The sequence below is a fragment of the Lipomyces oligophaga genome, assembly GCF_038497815.1.
Source record: "Lipomyces oligophaga strain CBS 7107 unplaced genomic scaffold V1516scaffold_5, whole genome shotgun sequence".
Classification (NCBI taxonomy): Eukaryota; Fungi; Ascomycota; class Lipomycetes; order Lipomycetales; family Lipomycetaceae; genus Lipomyces; species [Lipomyces] oligophaga.
This window is the reverse complement of record NW_027117789.1, coordinates 1150145-1172887: the sequence shown is the minus strand read 5'-3', so window position 1 is coordinate 1172887 and position 22743 is coordinate 1150145. Positions and strand designations below refer to the sequence as shown.

The 22743-nt window shown below is 46.0% G+C and overlaps 10 protein-coding genes across 10 annotated transcripts; 5 read left to right on the top strand and 5 right to left on the bottom strand.

Annotated features, from left to right (window-relative positions):
* Positions 1-1096: 1096 nt before the first annotated feature.
* Positions 1097-2614, top strand: V1516DRAFT_625752 (uncharacterized protein; the record flags this gene model as incomplete). The annotated part of the gene is made up of 2 exons (XM_066919718.1): positions 1097-1813; positions 1865-2614. 2 exons carry the CDS (start codon positions 1097-1099, stop codon positions 2612-2614), a joined length of 1467 nt encoding a protein of 488 aa, XP_066777006.1.
* Positions 2615-2675: 61 nt separating this feature from the next.
* Positions 2676-3899, bottom strand: V1516DRAFT_677608 (uncharacterized protein). The gene has a single exon (XM_066922619.1). The coding sequence runs from the start codon at positions 3659-3661 to the stop codon at positions 3014-3016; it is 648 nt and encodes a 215-aa protein (XP_066777005.1). The 5' UTR covers positions 3662-3899; the 3' UTR covers positions 2676-3013.
* On the top strand, positions 3860-8027 carry V1516DRAFT_677607 (uncharacterized protein). The gene is made up of 3 exons (XM_066922618.1): positions 3860-4185; positions 4260-6718; positions 6770-8027. The coding sequence occupies exons 1-3, from the start codon at positions 4110-4112 to the stop codon at positions 7841-7843; spliced, it is 3609 nt and encodes a 1202-aa protein (XP_066777004.1). The 5' UTR covers positions 3860-4109; the 3' UTR covers positions 7844-8027.
* V1516DRAFT_677605 (putative serine esterase-domain-containing protein) lies at positions 8028-11226 on the top strand. Its single transcript, XM_066922617.1, has one exon. The coding sequence runs from the start codon at positions 8254-8256 to the stop codon at positions 10909-10911; it is 2658 nt and encodes an 885-aa protein (XP_066777003.1). The 5' UTR covers positions 8028-8253; the 3' UTR covers positions 10912-11226.
* Positions 11116-13491, bottom strand: V1516DRAFT_436992 (uncharacterized protein). Its single transcript, XM_066919036.1, has one exon. It carries the CDS (start codon positions 13040-13042, stop codon positions 11321-11323), a length of 1722 nt encoding a protein of 573 aa, XP_066777002.1. The 5' UTR covers positions 13043-13491; the 3' UTR covers positions 11116-11320.
* Positions 13492-14837: 1346 nt separating this feature from the next.
* Positions 14838-16446, top strand: V1516DRAFT_612403 (histone deacetylation protein Rxt3-domain-containing protein; the record flags this gene model as incomplete). Its single annotated transcript, XM_066919307.1, has 2 exons — positions 14838-14965; positions 15831-16446. Coding segments are annotated over 2 exons (744 nt in total), but the record flags the coding sequence as incomplete, so codon positions are not given.
* A 99-nt stretch (positions 16447-16545) lies between these two features.
* Positions 16546-17699, bottom strand: V1516DRAFT_677600 (uncharacterized protein). The gene has a single exon (XM_066922616.1). It carries the CDS (start codon positions 17552-17554, stop codon positions 16637-16639), a length of 918 nt encoding a protein of 305 aa, XP_066777000.1. The 5' UTR covers positions 17555-17699; the 3' UTR covers positions 16546-16636.
* A 13-nt stretch (positions 17700-17712) lies between these two features.
* On the top strand, positions 17713-19176 carry V1516DRAFT_677598 (uncharacterized protein). The gene is made up of 2 exons (XM_066922615.1): positions 17713-18502; positions 18569-19176. The coding sequence occupies exons 1-2, from the start codon at positions 17750-17752 to the stop codon at positions 18941-18943; spliced, it is 1128 nt and encodes a 375-aa protein (XP_066776999.1). The 5' UTR covers positions 17713-17749; the 3' UTR covers positions 18944-19176.
* On the bottom strand, positions 19011-20729 carry V1516DRAFT_677597 (uncharacterized protein). Its single transcript, XM_066922614.1, has one exon. It carries the CDS (start codon positions 20553-20555, stop codon positions 19089-19091), a length of 1467 nt encoding a protein of 488 aa, XP_066776998.1. The 5' UTR covers positions 20556-20729; the 3' UTR covers positions 19011-19088.
* V1516DRAFT_712796 (topoisomerase II-associated protein PAT1) lies at positions 20730-22567 on the bottom strand. Its single transcript, XM_066924295.1, has 2 exons — positions 22342-22567; positions 20730-22242 (listed from the first exon to the last, which is right to left on the bottom strand). The coding sequence occupies exons 1-2, from the start codon at positions 22413-22415 to the stop codon at positions 20916-20918; spliced, it is 1401 nt and encodes a 466-aa protein (XP_066776997.1). The 5' UTR covers positions 22416-22567; the 3' UTR covers positions 20730-20915.
* Positions 22568-22743: the final 176 nt, after the last annotated feature.

The following is a 22743-nucleotide window of genomic DNA, read 5'->3' as shown; positions in this document are numbered from 1 at the left end:
TGAAAGATTTATTTTCTTCGGGCTTCGTTGACTTACCGACGGACTGTTAATTTCTTCGGACGCAGTTTCTCCGCTTTTGTGCGTGTTCCGTGATTTCTCACTTTTGTCCCGCTAGTTCTTCCACCCAAGCAGAAGGATAAGCAGCAGGGTTTCGCTGAGAGTTACGATAACTGTGCATACTCTCTTTCTCTTTCAACTATCTACTTACTGCTTGCAATAACATTATTCTTCGTCCTCTCTCGTCATGGTTCTTGAAGCCCTTTCCCGGACAGACACAGTTGTGCATCGGTCTGTGTCACCGTCTCTCTCCTCAATGCACTCTCATATCTATTCTAATAATGGTCCTCTCGCCGGCGGAGACTCGAAGTTGTCACCGACCAATACAAGCTCCTCGGTGGGATCATTGCAGCGCAGGAATCAGGACCCCGATCTTCTAGCACCCCGTGCTATTATGCCTCCGAATCCCAATTCCGCTATTTCTCTCGAGCCTAATTCCCCTTATGATATTAACGGTCGGCGAGACCAGGAGGATTCCCAATCCAGCGATGCTCCAGAAACCCATGATTACGCTTTAGGCGACGAAGACAACTCATATTCTCACCGTGGCCCCTACAATTCAGACGTCTACTCGCCGTATAATGTTTCCGACGATGCTTACAACCGTTACAGCACAACCATTCCGCAAGGTGCAGACTCTGGTCTTTATTCGAACGGTATCTCGAACAATAATCCCTCTCACAATGATAATGATGACGACGACGACGACGATCTAGACGAGGACAACGATGCTCGATCTTCCAGTTCGACTAGGCCAATGACCTCATTTCCTCAAGTCCCTATGGTTCCTTTGTCCGCCCATCAACACCAGCCAAATAGTGAATTGGACACGCAGCCTCCTCAGTCCGATGGTCATATCTCCCCATACAATGGCTTCCGAACCCCTAGTTTGAACCCTCAGCCAAAACCTCAGCAACAGTCTCAACAGCAGCAAAATTTTGTTTCAAGCCCTGCTCTGGGACCGTCGTCGCCTACTGTTGTTGCCAGTCGTCCTGCTGTTCAGCAAGCTACCCAGCCTGCTTCATCAGCTTCCCCATCAATGCATCCTGTTAAGCCTTCCGCAATCACTCGGAATGCTCCCAATCGTGTTTCAATCCGCGTCTCTCAAACTGCTCGAGCTGCTCCGGCTCACAATGGTGTTTCCGCTCCGACCGGTCCTATCTCAGAATCAAAGTCTGTTGACGAGCTCACATACGCACTTCGTACACCCGTACCCCTCAATGGTGCGCCAACTGACGTTCTGTTTCAGCGTTTCTCTATTTGGAGAAAAGTCCTGAAAGAGATTATTAATTATTTTGATGAGATCGCCTCTGCTCAGGACGCGCGTGCTCGGTCGTATCATAGACTCGCTGGTCTAATTAATGCTCCCTATCCAGAGACTGGTGACATGTTTCTGCGTCGCGGTGGAATTCAAGATTCTAGCTTTTTTCTACGTGACTATCATAAGCAGGCATCACTACATTCTGCCGATGCTGCTAAACAAATTAGTGAACAGATCGTGCCTCGACTCAAAGATCTTCGTCGTGATCTCTCTTTCAAAATCAAAGAGATCAAAGGATTGGCAGGAGATTTCAAGAATTCTGTTGCAAAAGAGCTTGAACTTACGTCGAAGCAAGTGAATTTGCTAAGTGAGGCTTTGAGTGCTACTGCTGTAAATCCTCACCTGGTCTCCGGCAAATATGATCCTTATATTGTAAAGTTGAGTGTCGAGAAGCAGCTTCGGAAACAGATCGAGGAGGAAAATTATTTGCATGAAGTAAGTAATATCAGAATAAACGAGAGTAATATCTATACTAACATATATAAGGCATATTTAAATATAGAAAAATCAGCCAAAGCGCTTGAAGAAATTGTCGTTAATGAGATACAGCAAGCATTTAATACTTATTGCAAATTTCTGACTCGCGAGGGAGACGATAATTATGGAACTGCCCAACGATTGAAATCATCTGTTGTGGACATACCAGCTGCCAAGGAATGGACTGAGTTTGTTTTGCGAGACAAGAAAAATTTCATTGATCCTTCGATTCCCGTTCGTAAGTTTGAGAATCTAGTATATCCTGGTCGCGACGATCCTTCGACTGCGTTTATTCGTGCTGGCCCGCTAGAGCGACGAACTAAATATTTGAAATCATACAGTAGTGCTTGGTACGTTCTGACGCCAAACTTTCTGCATGAATTCAAGACGCAAGACCGGAAAAATGATTTAACACCTGTCATGTCTCTGCTGTTGAAGGACTGTTATCTCGCGGATCATTCTGACAGTACGTCGCATTCGTTTAAATTCCTGATGAAGGGTAAGCCTTCGGGCCAATTTCATAGGGGACACTCATGGTTGTTCCGAGCGGAGACTTATGAGCAAATGAAGAACTGGTACGACGATATCAAGCGATTTACTGATGACACTTCCAGTTCATCTGTAAGTCATACCAAGTCTTCCTCAGGTCGTCCTTCGAGTGAGTACTATCCTCGTGAAGGCACAACAGCCCAAAACTCGGGCTCTAGACTTGCTGTCGTGGACAGCCGACGGAGCTTCGAAAGTGCCAATTCTGCATAGTTTTACTTAGTCATTGATTTGGAGGAGAACGATTTCACTACTTTTTCTATTTATATTTTTGGGTTATTATGGTGTCACTGTTCTGTCTATATTTATTATTGTGTTGTCTATAGAGCTATAGCAGCTCTGCTTAGCTGCGAATGATTGATGTTCATGTAAATTTTCTCGCTTTTTGTACTTTATTTACGGCATTGTGATTCTATCTCGATTCCCTATGGGGCTGAGAATATATTGGAATTTCACCATATGTACCTTTATCAAGATCATCAGGTATGATCGTAACTGGACCGGTTAAGATTGACTTATCCCTTGTGGATCTCCGAAGTTTGAGAAATTTGAGTCCCGCCAGCTGTATTAAAATCAAATTTAGGCGGCTGAGAACGAAATCTAACTGATTCTTCAATTCCTAAACTGCGCTTGAACGTGCCAATCAGATTGGTCTGGTGTCCGAACGGTTCCTTGTGGTTTTCGAGCAGCGAGAGAGTCCTGCCTCTGTTCGTTTCGATATTGCTGGAGCCTTCGGTTTTGTTCTAGTGCTTGCTCACGCTTGTATTCCTTTTCAAGCTCTGCTTTCTTTTTGTTTTGTCGCTGCTTCTTTGTGAGCGCTTCGGGTTGATCAGGTTTTACTCGTGCTTTAGCAACAGCAATAGGCTTCGAGCTGATGATGCGCAATGTCGGTGGTTTTGCCGCAATAGTAACGGGGATGGAGTCGCTAATAGTAGGATCAAGCTTTGAAAGTTGCGGTTTTTCTTGTATAACTTCCGGATTTGCTTCCCGTGCGGATTCTAGATTTTCTGTAGGCTGTGGCTCTATGAATTCCGAGGAGCTGGAGTGCTGGAAATCGACGCCGTTAGGAAAGGCAGAAGCACCATGATCTGACTGTTTAGCAGATTTTTTCTTGTTGTGTTTCTTGCTTTTCTTTTTCTTTGAGAGGGTAGAGTCTTCAAATCCTTTTGATGACTCTCCAGGACTTATATCCGCACCAAAAACTTTCCAGACAACAAATCCAACTACAGCAATGAGGAGTAATGAACTGAAAAGAGACATTACTTCTCTGTGTAGTCACCTCAGAACTCGTCCTAGCTTAATCTAGTATCAAATATCCAATCCACCAAAATTTATTGGCATAAACTAAACAGTATCTTATTTATTTCTGCCAACTTTTACCATGTGCTTGCATTCTTTATCTGATATCGATCAATTGACGGTCATAGCCCGAGATAGTTGCTGGGAGAAGGATCGCCACCAACACCCTCCCCGTGTAAGTGATAGCGCAATGGCTCGCCCTCCTTCCAGATCTGTCGAGGACGAGTTTAATCAGGGCTGCTCACGACCGTGTAGACGAGGCAGAAGACCAGATTGTGCAAAAACTTGAATAAGCGTTGTCCAGGCGGCATAAATAGACACTCTTGCACTCCTGCTACTTTAAACTCGTGCTTAAAAGGGTTTTCTGTGTGCCTCTCGCCTAAATTAAGTGCTCATTAGCTCCGGTCTCATGTTGCGAGCGTTCGCTCCAATTCCGGTAGTAGACCTCAATTCGAAGGAGCGAATAGAGTCGCTCTACAGTCTTGGTATGAATTTATTTGGAGGGGGGAGAACTTTATTGGCTTTCTTGCGAGTTTCAGGCGACTAATATATAAAACAGAACACAAGCTCTATGTGGGCTTGGCTTCGGGTACTCTCAAGGTCTATGACCTCTTCTGCGAGGACGAGGGGAATGCTGATGACCCAGATAGCACAGTGACTTCTGCTCCAACAAGTATTCTACCCGATTCCTCGGCAATTCTTCGTGAAACTGTTGAAAAGTTTACTAAGGGCCCGATAGAGCAATTGTCGGTTATTAAAGAAGCAAACGTGCTCGTCGCCCTTAGTAATAGCTATGTCTATCTCTACAGTCTCGAAACGTATTCGCTCCAAGAGCGATTACAGCGAACTAAAGGTGCTGCTGTATTTGCAACTTCATCGACAGAGGATTTTGACTGTCCTTTCGTTCCACCACCCATTATCGGTCAAGAACCTAAGATTGCCGACAAATCAGCTCTTGCAGTCGACTCTAAGCGAGTCGTCTCTCGACTAGTTGTGGCATCCAAAAAGAAGCTGCATTGCTTTGAATGGCAGAATTCGGAACTAATCGGCTCCCGCGAAATTGCGATCCCAGAACGTCCTCGGTCAATTACTTTCATTAAGCAAGATCGAGTTATTTGCGGTCTAGCAGTAGAATATTTCATTGTCGATATCTCTGCCTCTTCAGTATCTCCTATCTTTGCTGCTGGTAGACCTGTTGGTGCCATTGATGGTGCTCTAGCTGGTGTCGCGGCTAATATTGGAAGTTTGACACTTCCTGGCTCAGTGTCAGCTCGTAAACAGAATTCAGCCCTCGCTACTCTATTGCCGAGAGATAACTCTGTTGCACTGGTAAACGAGTTCTCTTCGGCCTTCATCTCTGCAGATACAGGATTATTCATGAGAAAAAAGCGACCAATTCGATTTAAAGATGTTCCTGTTATGCTCGGATATTCTTATCCTTTTATTCTCTCAGTTACCTCGAGTGGAAAAAAGTTCGAAGTTCGAAACGCAAAGTCACATTCTGTTATTCAAGCAATCAATTTCCCGCAGCTGCTGCATTTCCAAGATGGCAGATTTCCCGTCGTTGCCTCATCACGTCAAATTTGGCAATTATGTCTTCGACCATTCGAAGATCAAGTTCAATCATTGATTCGCACTAACCAACTAGACGAAGCGATTAATCTTATCGAGGATATGGGTGATGCTTATGTGGCTGACCGTTTGGCTAGACTTAAAGATCTCAAAATGCGCAAAGCAGAAGAGCTATTCAAGCGAATGAAGTTCTCGCATTCGATGACTCTGTTTTCAGAGGTTTCGGCACCTCCAGAAAGAGTCCTTGCACTCTATCCGCCATCTATTTCAGGAGGTTCCATTGATGAAGATGAAGATGATGTGTTACTTCAAGGATCTGAATCTGGATCTAAAACTCACGCACCGAGCAAGGCCGAGGCAGCTTCTGAACAGTTAGACTCTGGCCGTCAAGACTCTGAAGTAGCTGGAGCAAGAGATAAATCTGGCATTCAAGAAGAAAACACGATGAATGATACAGATAAATCGATGCAGCAACCTACTACTATGGAAAATAGGGCCGATAGTCAAGGTCAGGCAACCTCAATGGCAGCTACTACAGCCTCACCGGAAGATAAGGAAACAGGCGAGATCGAGAATGCAGAGAATCAGACGCGAGTAGAAGTTCCTGCCGTAGTACTGGAGCCAAATGAGAATAGTGATTCGCAAGGTATAGCACCTGAAACTGCCTCTATTGCAGAATCAATGGGAGAGTCTCAGCGAAAGAAAGATGTTGAGATATTTAATCGATTTTTACGACCGTCGACAAGTCGGACGTCTTCTGTTAAAGTGGATAAGCAGAATTCAATTCGATCTCGATTACCGAATGGAGATTCCACTACAGTCACAGAAAGCTTAATTAATTTTCTATCGGGAAATAAAGGAACTTCCAAAACTTTACCATCGGAGATCACTAGTGTAGCAGACTATTTGGGCCCCGAAGCTATGGATATTCGGACCCTCAATAAAGCTGTTCGTTGTTTACTTATTTATCTGATTGATGCACGACGGAAACTTGGGCGTTTAGCGTCGGTTGAGTCTGGTGCTATTTCTCAAGAAGATTTTGAGCGTGTTTCTAGTTCAAAAATTCTATCAAATGCTTATGGTGAAGATATTGAACATGAATCAATTGTGGTTGATACAGCGTTGCTAAGATGCTATATGCTCATTAATCCGCAACTAGTAGGTCCGCTGGTCAGACTATCAAATCATTGTGACAAGACCGTTGTTCGCAAACAGCTTCTGATGTACGGTAAGTACTCAGAGCTAATCGATTTTTACTTTTCAAAGAAATTTCATCGGGACGCGTTAGAGCTGCTAAAATCTCTCAATGGCAGCAAGAAGATACCCGAGTTTGATGGCCCGGAGCCAACTGTGCGATATTTGCAAAAGTTGGATAACGATAATCTCGACTTGATCTTTGAGTATTCGCCAGATGCAATAAAGAAAGATGAGCAGTATGGCATAGATGTGAGTAATTGACTTGATCACATTGTTGAATGGTTTAATAATATTATTTAGATATTCATGTCTCGCACGCCGGAATCAGAAGGCTTATCGCGACCTTTCGTGGTCAAGTTTTTGAATTCTCAGTCACGGAGTTTAACAATCAAATATTTGGAGTATCTTGTATTTGAAGTTGGAGATTTGTCACCAGATTTCCATAACGATCTTGCGCTAGCGTATTTGGAAGAAATCAAGTCCACAGCGCAAGATAGCACTATTGACGATCCGAAACTGATCAAATCAGTTGAAAAATTGGAAAATCTCCTTCGTGATTCCAGGCAGTACCGGCCCGAAAAAATATTGGCTGCTATCCCGCGAGCTTCGGAGTTGTTTTTTGAATCGAAAGCAATTCTGTTTAGTCGAATTGGAGAGCATAGACGTGCTCTTGAAATATATGTGTTCAGAATGAAGGATTACAAAAAGGCTCAAGAGTACTGTATGAATATTTACGACCGCGATAGCCCGACCGATAAGACTGTGTTCTATACTTTATTAGAACTATATCTACGACCCCCACTTCAGTCTGTGAGCCCGGAAGGGAAGATAGTGGATGACTCCGCTTCAATTCGGAATTCAGTAACTAACGGTATAGCAAGTGAATATCTGCAAGTACAGTCACCGGATTCGTATAATCAGGCCACTGATTTAACGTATGCAACACCACCTGTCAATCTTGACGCTGCTTTGGATCTTTTGTCCAACAATGGATCTCGACTGTCGGCTATTGACGCTCTCGAGCTTCTACCTCCGAATATTAAGTTGACGTCGTTGAGTCAATTTTTTCAATCACATTTGCGGGATACTACTTCAACAATGAACCAGAATCGTATTTCCGCAGCATTACTTAAATCTGAGCTTGTGCGCACGCAGCAGACTCTTTTGAATTTGCGAAGCAAGAATGTCGTTATCACGGATGCTAGAGTCTGTCCTGTGTGTATCAAACGAATCGGCAACAGTGTCATATCAGTTTTTCCAGACCAGACAGTAGTTCATTATGGATGTGCAAAGGCCTATAGGGATAGGATCGGAGCCCGTCATGACCCAGGGAGCGACATCGGTGTCAAAGATGAGGTTGCAGTTCTCTCATAAAGCCTTCTGCAATTTGGTAGAGTGATTTGTCTACGTTTTACTTACTTTCCTTTTTTTTTTTGGAAAAGCCGGGAGTCGTTCAATCTGTTTTACATGTTTGCGTCGATTATTTCTGTTTATTTCTCATACTATCTTTACCTCGAATTGTCTAATTCTAATAATATATTTCATATCCAACAGCCCAACAAGATCCAGCGTAATTGAGTGCTTTGTAGGCTGGCAATTTGGGCTTAGGGTCGATAGAGACCTGGGAACAACGGAGCCGAGATTCAGTTGGGAAATCAAGCGAGGATCCGGGATACTTTCCAGGTTCAGTAAGACCAAAAGAGAATCAGAATTTGAACTTGCCCGAGAATTGCTGGAAGTGATATCAGTTTAAACATCACTGGTGGATAGTTCTCCTAGGCAGAATGCTGTTATACCGTGCGCGGTCATCTGTGAAAGTTGGTCAGCTGCAGCGATACATCATCACCTATATTCCAGCAGCAGATAATGTGTTTCCTCCGCCCAAAACGCTCTATCTCCGGCTGCGCAACAATGAGATGCTTCCGTTGCGGGCAGCATATCTTAACGGCCCATTTATGCTGAATGTTGATGTTAAACCAGCTCATTATGATCCCTTTCTCGACACCCTCAATCCATGCGACAGACCGGCCTACGATGCTCAAGTCAAAGCTGCCCAATCGTTCTATACGGAACTACGGATGGATCCGGAACGTTCCGAGCATTCCTGGACTATAGATGTAGTCAGTCAAATGATTTTTTCTTCCTCAGCCAAAGTTTCGTTTGAATTATCGATTGGAAGGGATCGAGAGTCGCTTGGTATGGACTCAGATCCCGGCATTTTTTCAAACGGTTTCACTGTCATCAATCATGACACGGCCGCAATTTGGAGCTCGCCAAAACCGGATCTTGAAAAGCCAGTCCATCTGGTTGTTTTGAGCCATGGCCTTCACTCTAATACTGGTGCTGACATGCTCTTCCTCAAAGAACAGATCGATAAGGCCTGTTCGTCGAGCGGGGAAAACGTTATTGTCAGAGGATATTTTGATAACGTGTGCCGAACCGAGCGAGGAATCAAATATCTCGGTAAACGAATGGCCACACATATAGCCACAAGTCTAAGAACACCCGAGGTGAAGCAAATATCTTTTATTGGACATTCTCTGGGTGGTCTCGTGATGACTTACGCTATTGCTTATATACATGCACACTATCCAGATTTCTTCAAGGAAATTGAGCCTATAAATTTTATCACACTTGCAAGTCCTCTATTGGGGCTTTCAAATGAAAATCCGCTTTACGTGAAGTTCGCCTTAGATTTCGGTTTTGTTGGCAAGAGCGGTCAAGATTTAGGACTCACTTGGAAACCAACGCCGCCGTTTGTTGCTCCTCTAACGGGATCCAAACCTTTACTTCGCATACTTCCAACTGGCCCAGCAGCAGAAATTCTACATAGATTTAAACGCAGAACCGTGTATGCGAACGCTGTGAATGATGGAATTGTTCCTCTGAGGACGTCTGCACTCTTGTATCTCGATTGGAGAGCGTTGTCAAAGGCAAAGCAGGCCCAGTCAGGAAAGGAGGTTGCTAATACAGATAGCGACTCTCAGACAAGTTTGTCGCAGACACAAAAGGATGCTGAAGATCGTGCCAGCCATGGCGGCGATACAACCGGAGAAATTCAAGAAGACACTGGTCCGCTAAGTCCATCGGCCGAAGCTCCCTCATCATCATCGGCTTTTGCTGAGACCTTGAGGCCAATTCAAACAGCGCTTTCTTTCTTGAAGCCACCGCCCGTTAAGCGACGGCCAAGTAAGATCTATGGACGGAGCCAGACTATTAGTACGGATGATTCTGTGGAAGATGACGATAGCGAAACCAAGATCTTACCGAAAACATCCGTGCTAGAGTCTGCTACCTCACTGATAAATCCACCGACTCCGCCAGACTCGTTTTTAGTAGATGTTAAGTCGCGGCCGAAGACTATCTTTCATGATCGAATATATTATCCTGAGGACCTGCCGCACAAGCACTTGTCGTCACATCGACGTCAGACGTTTCACACTCTTGAAAAAAGCAACAAGTCAAGTAGTACGTTCGACCTGGAAAGTCATCATACGGATCTTTCTTCCAGTGTGGACAAGAGGAATACTACGGAGGAAGGCAACTCCGCCGAGCATCGTGAAAAGGCCATGGTGGAAGAAAAGCTAGCCCGCGCATGGCACGATGGTGTCCCATGGAGAAAAGTTTTAGTTCAGCTTGAGCCCGATGCCCATAACAACATAATTGTAAGGCGAACTTTTGCAAATGCGTACGGGTGGCCGGTAGTGGACCATCTCATTGAGCATCATTTCAGAAATCCATACGATTCCGAATTGTCACGTCCCAAACGGATCGAGCGGTTACAGGCAGATATGAAGGCAATGGACGATGGGTCAAGAAATGGATCTTTTTCGGCTAAGGATGGAACGACATCGTATGATATGCAAAGTCATAGTACCGACGAAGTGGGCGGAGATCGGCCGGCAGGTCATAATATGCCCTCGCCAACACTTACAATGATGTCTACAGCTACGATAGATAGTGTCCAATGGGACGAATCCGCCTTTGAACTCAGTGAGTCGGACAGTGAAGACGAAGGGCCTACGGTAGATGTTAGCGATGCTTCTTCTGCTCCAGATCAGTCCTATGGGACGGACGAGCAAACTGTAGTGGCTGATGGAAATGGGTATTTGCAGAATTTCATGCCTACAGGTGTAGCAAATTATTTTGCCGATTGGGCACCTATGAAACTTTACTCGGAATTAGTCGCCAGTGTCTCCGCCGCTTCGATATCGTCATCGCCTACCTCTCCAGGAGGTACACAAGAATATTCTCCTCTACAGACTGAAGATGTTCAAGTTTCTAACGAGGCTGATGAAGTAACTGACGAAAGCGGCGAAGATGACGAAGGTAATACTCAACGAAGGAGAGTCCAGGTCAATATATTTCCGGAGACAACAGAGGCAGTAGAAAATGAGTTACGCCAGGCCATGACTACTAGGCTTAGTGTTGCATCTACTTGATTTATTTCTACTCTATGGCAAGCAAACGTTTAATGTATTCCTTCGTCTCGTTTAAACTATTTTTTTTAATTATATTTGTTTGGAAGATTGCATTTTTTTGCAGGTGCTATGTTGCATAATGGATGGTTGCTTGGTTTCTACTTTTTGTAATCCGTTTTGATCTGTTTTGTACTGTATTGTATTGTAAATTACATCATGTATTCAAATTCAGTCCTGATTCCTGTGATTTACATTAACAATACCAACTCCCAGAAAACACCAAACACCGATTAAATCCAAAATCCCGGCCATGCCCTTGAAACCAAAAGTTATGCCTCCAAAGTGAAGTATGAATGATATCTCAAACGAGGGACTACATTGAAGACATATGTAATAAAATATGTGAATAGAAAAATTTGGAACAGTAGGATCATCGCCTGCGACGTCCAATAAGAGGATCAGGACCGCTCGATGGAGGAGGCCATTGACCAGTGCTTTGCCAGCCAGCCACAAGGATTTTCGTTGCGTCTGCTAAATTCACTGGCTGTTTTAGTCTCCTACCTTCGTTGACAAGTATGTGATAAACACGAGCATATGAATCCTCGCTGATAAGTTTAACCGGGTGCGGAGGAGCATCGACTTCGGATTCCTTTGTAGTACTCGGCACAGTACGTGTAGTCCAGCGCTTGCGCTGCGCTTTCCAGTGACGATAGCCGGGATTCCAGGCCTCCTCTTCATCAGAGTATTCAGCGGTCTCGTCGACAGGAGAAGCATCAAGCACAACTTGCGGTGGAGACTGGGGTGGCGAACCGTCGCCGTCCATGGATCTAGAGGCATTCTGAGAAGCAGAAGATATATTATTGTTTGCGATAGATGCGCCCTGTGTGTTAGAGTCCCTTTGCTGCGGGGTACTGGACTGCAGCGAAGTTGAGATAAAAGTGTTGGAAGCAGAACTTGGGTATGAGTTCGAGTATATGTCGTCATTGGGATCCACAAATAAATTCTCAATCAGCTTGCGATCTGATTTGCGCTTGAGTACACGAGCATGCAGTGATGAGAGGGCTGAGGCTGCATGGGAGGGCTGAGAAGACTTCTTTTTCTGCGAGCTTGTAGCAGGTGCAGAAACAGGAGCAGCAGTGGGTGGTGGAGGCACAACAACCTGCTGGGCGGTGGGTGCGGGCAGGGAAGGTGCAACCAGTGCTGAGTGATATGAGGACATTGAAGTGGCACTTGTTCTATCACCGACCATGCCACTAGAGCGGGTGTGGGACGGCGAGACAGTAGAAGAGGATAGCCCTGGCTGGGCAAAAGAAGGCGAGGATGCAGAGGGTTCTGACGAGGAAGAGAATATTGCTGACAGAGAATCCTTCAAGAACTTGATAGAGTGGAGATCCGGTAGGATATCTCTCTTGCGAGACTTGCGCGCCATGGCTTCTGAATCAGATTCCAGGATAGCAGCAAGAACAGTGGCGGTAGGCGAGCGTGATGAGGTAGATGGTGAAGGATAGGACGGGGAGACAGGAGACGGCGCCGACGTGAGGAAAATAGATTTGTAGGTGGAGGAGGAAGGTGATGGCTCGGGTAGAGCTACAAAGCAAGTTGCAATGGTGGGTGGGGCTACCTCGCCCTGAGAAGAAGCAGCTGTGGGAGATGAGGAGGAAGCAGGGTCAGCTACAGCAGCAGGACAACAGGCAGTGGATGAAGAAAGAGGAGGTGCAGGAGAAGCAGGAGAAGCAGAAGAAGAGCACGAACTGTGACGGGAGGGAGTGGAAGGCGAGGAAGCAGAAGGCAGAGGGAAGCCAGACGAGCGGGCTGAGGAGCGGACGAGACAACCGTTGATTCCACAGACGAGTTTGGACGAAGATAGTGCGGAGGAGGACGTGAGCGAGATGATGGTGGTCGACGGCGACAGCTTTGTTCTGAAGCAGGTGCAGGGAGAAGCAGCGAAGTCTGGAGAACAGAAGGCCGAGCCCGCAGACGGAGCGGTCTCGACGCAGCTCGCGGAGGGGGAATTTACGACGGTCGTGGGTAGTGAGGGGGAGGATGGGGAGGAGGGGGAAGAGGGGAATGGAGCGGCAGTAGACGGCCTGGCCAAGGAAGCTTTTGTGAGAAAGATGATGTTTTGTTGAGGTGTCGACGAAGTAGTGCTCATCGTCGAGAGAGCGGGATGAGGAAAGGACGTGGATTGTGAAAGGAGGGGGGAAGACTGAGAGGTAGAGAGAGTAGACGAAGAGTGTGAGCGGGAGGAAGTGCGAGCATGCGAGACCAAAATAGAGAATGAGTGGGCGATAAGAACAATCTATATCGCGAATGGCTTGGAGATCAAAAGTGACGGCATTGATACTTATTTTTGGTTTCGGTGTCTTTCTTGGGTACTTTGTCTGGCTTCTGGTTACTGGCTACTGGCGCTGTAAACTCCGAGAGCCCTTGTCTAGCGCCCTTTGGTCTTCTTGTTTTCCGGTCCATCAAGACTCGAAGCCGGTTACTTTCGCCGTATTACGATACTTGCACAAAGACCTCCTTAAGCCGAGACCTGTCTACTGACCAGCCGCACTGCCCGTGACGAAGGAGCGAGATAATAGGAAGCTCGACCCCGCCTGCCCTGACCCTCAACTTCCAGATCTCGCGTCCGCTCAGCACCCCCTTCTCCGCCGAAGAGACGAAGAGGTCTGCTGGTCTCTGGAACAAATCCCGCGTCCAGGAATGAATTGCTGAGTCATTACTTAGTAATGTCTTTGCTCACACATCCCGCGCTCTGCGTGCTGCCGTCCTGACCAGGCTTGTCCGTCTGTGCGAGCGTGTGTGCTGATATATAATGAGGGTATTGTACTAGATACAGCACCCTCAAATCTCCACCAACGCAAATCTGACGTTCATCAGCACGCTGAAAGTCTGGCAGAGCGGTTTCCCCGACCTGACAAGATTTGTTTCTTTTCATCTTGTTTGGTCCATCTTCCACTGGATAGCTCGACACCGAGGATTTTAGTTCCTTTCCAGTTGTTCTCCTTCGCATCTGTTTCCTCCATCCCTTGGCCTCGCAGCCACCGCTGATGCCCGATTCTTCCTCTCGCTCGCCTCCCGATAGACCCTCTCCTGCGTCCTCTGCCACGCACCCGTCTACTCCCTCGCCGTCTGCTTCTCTAGCTGATCTCGCAACCACCGCCAGCAACACCCTCATCGCTCAGTCTTCCCCAGAACCGTCGCTCCACCACTATCCTCATCACCACCACCACAATCATAACCATAGCCACAACCCCCTGCTGCACTACCATCATCTCCACCACCATCATCATCCTGACCCTCTTGACTCGCCTGACTCTGTCCCCGCCTCTGCCTCGCAACCGGAGGAGCTGTTGCAGGAGCAAAGCAGTCCACCGAACCCCTCCGCGCACCACCACCACCACCACTACCACCACCATCACCACCAGCACCAGCATCCAGCTCACCATCACCGCCATCTCCATTCTCCTGCTGCATCTACCATGGATCCTCCAGCTTCTTATCCTCCTGTCTCCTCCGCCCTGCCTTTGCAGGATCCACGGACCAGCTCCTCGGCAGAAGCTCCACAGCAACATCCGCCGCAACCTATCCTCCAGCAGCATCCCTCACACACTACCCAGCTTCCTTCCTTGGTCGCTTCCGTTGGCTCCCCGGCTCTTACTTTGCCTCCCCTGACCGGGCAGCCCTCTCAAAGAGATCTTCCTCCTCCGCTCCACGTCCGTCGGCCCTCAGGCATGTCCATCTCGTCCATCCTGGGCTCCTCTTCCCCCCCACAACCCGCAATCCACGGCTCTCTTCCAAAGCCAACATCCCTCCATTTAGACCAGATGTCTGGTCTTTTTCGTCCGAATCCTCCGTCCTCGTCTGCCTCCCAATCAAATGCTGTCTCGCCTTCCCCCATCTCTTCCCAACCCGCCTCGTCGTCTTCTCTTCCTGCCTCTGTTTCTTCTCCGCATTTCCATCATCTTCATCATCACCACCACCATCATCATCATTTTCATCCTCATGCTACCCACTCTCACTCACCCCACGATCCTTCGGGCCACCCTCTTCCCCAAACGCCTTCTGAATTGCCGTCCTCCTCGAATTCGTCGGCGTCTGATCTTATTTCTGTCCGACAGCTCCAGCAGACAACGCCTCCTCTGGCTACTCCTCCTATCACTTCCCAGTCGGGCTCTCCTTCGCAGGCTTCGCAAAATCTGCCCGTCCAGACTTCTCCCGCCCTGTCGCCTATGAAACTGCCTTCAGTCACGTCCACCTCTATTTCTGCCTCTTCTGTTCCCTCTCCCTTTACTGTTGGCCCAACTCTTCCTCCAGTTCAGTTCGACCCTAGTTTAACTGCGCGCCGCACCACACCACAACCATCCCAGTCACAGTCAAGTATTCAGCCTGGACAACTCTCCCAATCTCCTTCTCTCCCCAGTCTTCTTCCACCACAACAGCCTCCTTCTGCTCCTACTGAGTACGAAGCTTCTCAATCTTTGCAACCGCTTGATTCTAACTCGGATCAGCAACGGCAAATTCAGGGTCACCAGCAGTACAAGCAGGATTTCCAGCAACAGAATCCTGGTAATCATATAGGCTCGAATCTGCTCTCGGCCTCTGAAGCCGCTGCTGCTAAACAGATACCAGCAATGACTCAGTCTGTTTATCTTCCTCTTCCGCATTCCACATCATCGGTTATGAATCAGCAGCAGTTTCCGGACACGCCTGTTCGAGCAGAGGATGCTGTCGCGCGTGTGGTCAAGAAAGCGCAAGCTGCTGTCGCGTCTGCCACATTTTCCGACCCTTCCGCCGAATCTCTTGCTGTATCCTCCTCTGCCCTTGGATCTCCTGTTCACGATGATAGACATCGGAAGCGAAAATACCATCGACATCGGTCGGAGTCTTTACATCATGGTGATGGATCGTATGCTTTCTCTTTTGAATACAGATGCAAGTTTGCAATTGGCTAACTATCAATCTAGATATCGATCAGCGTCCCCAATTTCGGGTTCACCCACGCTTCCCGTCTTATTGACTGTTGAAAGTTCTGCTGTGTTTGAAGCTGCAAGTATGTTTCCGGCTGATAATCTTGGATTTTTGATTTACACGCCTACTCCTGCGAAGCGACCCTTCTTACCCCGACTTCCCACAAAGATCAATTCAACTATCCAGATCCGAATTCCGCGACAGTTTTTGCTGCGACATGCTAATCCTCACATCGGACGACGTGAAGTCTGGGGTACTGATATTTATACAGATGATTCGGATATTGTCGCAGCCTTGTATCATACAGGATATTTAGCGAAGCTATTCGAACCGGATGTCGACGACGTTGTGACCAAAGGGGATTGTCTAGCAACTATTCGGTTATTACCATTACTGGAAAGGTATCAAGGATCTTGTCGAAATGGAATGAATTCGCGGTCGTGGATTATCCCACACGATGGAATTAGTTACAGTATAGAGGGAGTTGAATTTGTTGAAAAAGGCAAAGCTCAAGATCGAGGTTGGGAAATGAAGAAGCGAAGGCTAGAAGAATGGCGGACCATTCGAGAGCTTAAAGATGAGCATTGGATAAGCGAAAGAAGCGCTGTAGATGAAGCTGCAGAAGATGAAATGGATACTACATCATAATGTACGATACTAATAGTTTTTGTATATCTTGTTTGTCTGTATAGTTACTACAAAAGTTGTGTTTAGCTTGGGCGTTGTTATGATAGATATAATGTAATTTATAGATTTGGCTTAATATTTATTAGCTTTAAGGCGAGTGCCAATGTATGGCTAGATCATTTACACTCGTCCACCAGCTTTCATTTCGTGCAAGTTCGTCATTCAATTTCACTCTGTTCCAGCCCCAGCTTTCGCCGGCACATTGATGAATGCAATTTCGTAAGTTGTCGTACACTAAATCAATATGACAGCTTAGCCGTTCCTTGTAACCCAAGACATCATTCGCAAAGACAAGCTGGACACCTTGTAGACCTATGATTTTATCCATGAGGGAAATAGGTGCGTGGGGCATGTAGTAAAGAGTTGCTGCTCGCCGAGATCGATCAGAAGAAGGCGAGCACTCCTCTAACGACATATTTTTCAGAAGTGCTTCGACGGGTGCGGTAGGATTTGGTATATCTGTTTGTTTAAAAATTTCCTCCTGGTCCCATATACCAACTCTGTAACCTAACTTGTTAAACACATCGATATCCTGAGCTATGAAATCAGGATCGTATAAGGAGATGTTCTCAGATGGCAAATCCCAGTACTCTTGCATTATTTTGAGCAAAGCCAGCTGGAAAAGCGAGTTGTCGCTTTCCGTTATCCGTCCCAGAGCTAGACATCGAATATACGAAATTTTAGAATCCAGTTTCTGCATCGATTCCTTCAAAATTCCGGCTGTCTCGCTGAACAAGTGGATATATATTGGATGTCTTTTCACAGCTTCTACTTTTTTATCCAACCTGGTGCAGTAGTCATCAATAGTCAATGGCGTTTGGGCTCTGTATTTTTGACGTTGTGCTTTCTGTCGCCGTCTGCTGGTGCTTGACTGCTGGCACTTTTCTCCGGCGAGGTCTCCCCGATACTGATTCTTCCGGGAAACCACAAGTGTAAACTGGTCGCTTTCTCGCAATGCAGAAGCATCCAGCTCTGCAGAAAGAGTTAAAAGCTCGCTATCGGCCATTTCTCGCTATTTGAACAAATTTTGTTCCTCTCTAGAATTTGCTGAACGTGTCTGTAAAGTATAGTAATTACATTGTAGTGTGCGATCTGGTCATCGGATGGGAGAAATATTTGAAGCCGCAGGATGTATATTCATCGATTCTTGCACAACCGGTCGGACAGTGTACCAATTGTTTCCTCGAACGAGGCAGACAGAATGGATACGAACAGCGAATTCATAGCATTTGAAGACAGTGACGAGGATCAAGAGAACTCGGTCGTTGTCAACTTAGAGAGCAATGAATCTGTGGCGGCAGACCAAGGTCAGACTCGAGGAAAGAAGCGGAAGCATGACGAGACCGAAGAATCCGTAAGGTCGAGTCCCTGGACTCAAAATAGCGATTATTCACTTGAGGGTGAGGTATCTACGTGGCTACATCGGGAGATCTTGGATCTGACCGAGTATTTAAGTCTGGATGGGAAGGCGACTGCGGTTCGTGGCGAGGTCGTGGCTAAGATCCAAAAAACTGTGAAAAGACTGTGGAGTGACGCTACTGTGTGCGTGTTTGGGTCGTTTGCCACGAACCTTTGTCTACCAGAGTCCGATATTGACATGGTTATCATCTTTGCTTCTGGAAAATATGGAGATAAGTCAAGGCTCCTATATCAGCTGGCTAATGCTATTAAAACAGCCGGGATCGCAACCAAAGTCGAGGTAATTGCCAGAGCACGGGTACCAATTATAAAATTTGTCGACAGCACGAGTGGAGTGAGCATTGACATTTCGTTCGAAACCTATAGTGGTGTTGTAGCAGCTGATACAATTATGCATTGGCTAGCAGACACCCCTGGCCTTCGTGAGCTTGTGCTTGTCGTGAAATATTTCGTCGCAAAACGAGCTATGAACAACGTTGCCTTAGGAGGGCTTGGTGGGTTTGCCATTGTTTGCATGGTTTTATCTTTTCTACAGGTATGAATTCTGAATCTTCAATACTCTACTTTTGTTCTGCTTGCCTTCAGCTGACAAATATCCTAGATGCATCCCAAAGTCGCTTCAGGCGATATACTGGCCGACAAGAATCTAGGTGTATTGCTCATTCAGTTCTTTGAACTTTATGGGAAACATTTCAATTACGATTCTGTCGGTATATCAGTCGTTGGAAGCGGCAAATACTTTCGGAAGAACACCTCGTTTCTTCAAAATACCCGCAGCAGATACGGCATATACATCGAAGATCCAAACGACTCAGCTAACAATATCACCCGTGGTACTTACAATTTAGCCGGAATCAGGAGGATTTTTAGCGGTGCCTACGATCTGTTAACTTCAACTTGCTATGAAATGGATGCGCTAAGCAGGAAAAAGTGGAAGAATAGATCATTACTGGCTTCCTTGCTGGGCTTCAAGTGAGTTCCACTCGTTATCGGTCCACTCGCGCCTGCAAAGATATCGAAGAAATTTCTTTACTTGTATAATAAGCTAAATACTGCATAATAGATATAAAATATTAATTTATGTTGAATACAATCCCAATACTTTCCTGACCGAACAAAAATTACTCAACAGACCGCTCGTTCTCAATACAGGCCAAATACTCGTCCCAATACTTCACCAAATCAGTCTTCTCCTGTCGTTCAACTTGCAATTGCCTTTCCAAATCGGTGATTTTTGCTTCACTTGATCCCAGTTTGGCCGTGAGCTCCTCAATCCTCCGGCCGTTTGCTTCCAATTTTGCTCCCTCTTCTGTAAGCTTTGTTTCCTTAGCCTGCAGACTGTTTTTTAGCTCTTTGATGATCAGTTCGTTTGTTTCTAAGGTAGCTTGCCTTGACTCGCTAGTTTTCATGGTCAAGGCTCGTTCCTCCTCCGCAGCTTTCAATTTCTCCTCAAGAATTTCGATTTTTGACGCCCACTTCTGCCCAAGCTGTTTCCGAAGCGCCGTGATTTTCAACTCGTGTTTTTTACTATATTGCAAATGTAGTTCCTTAGCAATAAGCTCCAATCGCTCTGTTTCATGTTTGGCGCGAGTTTCAAGAAGTACATTCCGTTCTTCAAACTCTCTTAGTGATTTATGGAGTATCCCAAGCTCTGTTTGCTTGCCCTTGAGTTCGGCTTTCAAATAACGTATCTCTGATAAACTACCGGCTTGAGTTTGGTTTGCATTTGCTTCAGATGCAGCATCTTCTTTGTCTATCAAACACTCTATCGGACTTAGAACAGACCTTGAAGTATGTGATGCTTGAATGTTTGAAGTTTCCTGATTGTTGGTATAAGTGATACTAGAATTGGGTCTAGGAGTCCGAAAGTCTATCAATAAATCTGATGATTGAGGCGTGTTCTTAGCTATAAAATTCGGTTCTGTCAACGTACTATTCTTGACAGGTTTAGGAGTGTTGGAAGCTTGTTCATGAAGATTGACTGCTCGAAGTATAGTTCCTGAAGACTGCAGCTCACGTTCTGCAAATGAATCTTGATCTGCGCTCCGTTCATGCTGAATTCCCAGGGTGTCAGACTTTCTAGGTGTTTCAAAATCAATCAAAGGTTGTCCTGCCAATTGCTGAGGCGACTGCTTGGATTCAAACAACTGACTCGGTAATAACTTTGCAGGTTCAGAACTAATTTTTTCTTTGGATAGTTTTTCTCCGATAGGTGAATCATATGTCAGAGACATTCTAGGTAAATGCTCTCGATCAGTGGAAGGATGCTCTTCAAAAGGCGAAGACAGCATTAGATTCTCCTTATCCTGCAAAACCCGCCTCCTGGACACCACTGCGGATTTGATGATTCGATCATCTTCTTTATTAAAGCCACTACCTGAACCTCGTCGCTGGATCTTGCTTTTCTGTGGCGTCTTGAACTGTTTACTATCTATTGGTGAACTCATTACAGGCAACGATGTCGGTCGAGATCGTTTGCGTATTCGCACTTCTTCTACCAATGACAATTTGTTGGCTGCTTGCATCTTCGAGAGTACCCTAAGATCAGCCTGGTGACTCTCTGCCTTTTGACCATTCCGTTCGCTCATCTTTGTGATCCGAACCAACCGCGAATCAATTCAATATTAAACATATCTGAACTCAGAATTGAATGGTGTCGAATTGGGATTTCTTTGTTTTCAATTGTTGCTATGACAACAGGGCCTGCGCGCCGCACTTGATCACGAGAAAATGATTATCTGAAGATCTTTGATAGATGAAGCAGTACCAAATTACTTCCATTAATTATTAATTAATGCAGCAGTCAAACATCAGCTACCAAAAACTCCAATAGTAATAACAGCAAAAATAATAAGAGTAATAATAATAATAGTAACAATAATAGCAGTAATAGCACCAGTACTATTAAAAATGAATCATTACACATGATTGTAACTACAAACAGTCTTTCAAGACTTTGATTCTTCCATTGGTCTCTTGTTTACATCAAGAACCTTCCTCGGTGCGTTTCCGCTGGCAAATGTCAACTTTCCTAAGGCACCCTCTAGAACGTAATGTTCATGTTTAGGATGAGCCTTCGCTGCTGCAATAGCACGTTGCTGAATTCGCTGCATGCTTTCTTGTTGTTTGCGTAGACCGTTTCGAGACTGACGACCATACTCATTCAAATATTTCTCTGCTATCTCTCGATTACTAGCTCCAGCTTGTCCATCTTTAATTCCATGCAAGGCTGTGTGCACTTGATAATAAAAATCCTCCGCAGAAGGATCCTCAAACACAAGTTGCTGAAGCTGAAGCTTTGTAATGTGGTTCTTCTCATAAGGTGTCATTAAACCATTAAAACGTGCAAGACGCTCAGCTTGCGGATCAAGTGGTTTGGGCGGAGCCAGCGGTATTTGATGTTGTTGGTTAGGATATATTATTTGATAACTGGGCTGCATATTACGAGGAGCAATAGGGACCGCTTGTCGATCTTGCGAGTTTCGCACTGACACACTGGTTTCTTGCCGGCCAACTTGAACAGCTTGATTGAGTAATGGCGTTGTTGCAGAATTGGAAAATTCACCCGGTAATGTCCTTCCTCCGATCTGGGGCATTGGTAGAGGAACTCCCCGTTGAAAATCCAGAGCCTGTGTTTGACCTGACAATTGATCATTCACAGGACCAGGTCGGAATGACGTTGACATCGGAAATGGAGGCATTGTCTGTCCGACAAATTGTTGTTGCTGAAATTGCATCAGAGGATATGAAGGTTGTTGAAGTGGCTGAGCTTGCGATTGAGCTAGAGCCGGGGATTTAACATGAGTCTGAAATTGAGGTTGGAGAAGTGGTTGAGGTTGTTGCTGTGTTTGCACGGACTTTGGTCTGGCTGCAGCTTTAAGCTGAGCTTCAACCTCTTCAAGACTCAAAAACTTCTTGGGCTCCGGTTTCGTGGGCGCAGGATTCAGAGATAAGGTGGCAGAAGCCGTTGCACCTGATGAAGGTGAAAGATCAGAGCTCCATAGTGACTCCATGGGCTTCAGATCGGGGATAGTAAATATCTGCTGCTCAGCTGGTGCTGTCGGTGTCTGCGTGGCACTATTTCTGCTCGGGGGCACTTGGATCGGACTTTGATATCGGCTCGGACGGTCTAATGCGGCGGCTGCAACTGCAGTCTGTCGTGAAAAATCAAAATCTCTGCCCACATGCTCGGCAGCGGAACCAAAAGTCTCGTCATTCAGATCATCGTAATCTTGATCTAAATCTTCAGCCAGACCATCATATGCATCTTCGCCACTAAATATGAGTTAGATTCAGAGACTGCAGCTATAAAAGAAGAAATTATCAAGAAATTGGCAAATGAATTGCATGAGCGAGTATCAGAATAAGACTTACTCTGCTGTGGAATCGAAAAAAGACTTGGCTTTGTCCTGTGGACCTCGTGTCGCGTCGAATCCAAAAAAGGACATTATAGCAAATCTAGGCAAATGAATAATAAACAATTTCAATAGAAATCTAGTTCTGTCTGGGACCTGATCTCGGTAGCATAATCAATACAGAAGATGAGCTGGTCAGTCTCTATCTCCCTCATTCCATATCCACAAACACCATATAATATAAGCCATACCAGCCAGCCGAAGTAGCATAACAGAAACACCACACTCTTCCTTATGCTCAGGACTAAAGAGCTACTAACGCCTTGATATAGAGCATTTATCACGTGTGTGTAGGGCTTCTGATAGGGTTACGTGACTGCTATTCTGTGTCCCCGGTCGCAGCGCCCTCCTCGAAACGCAT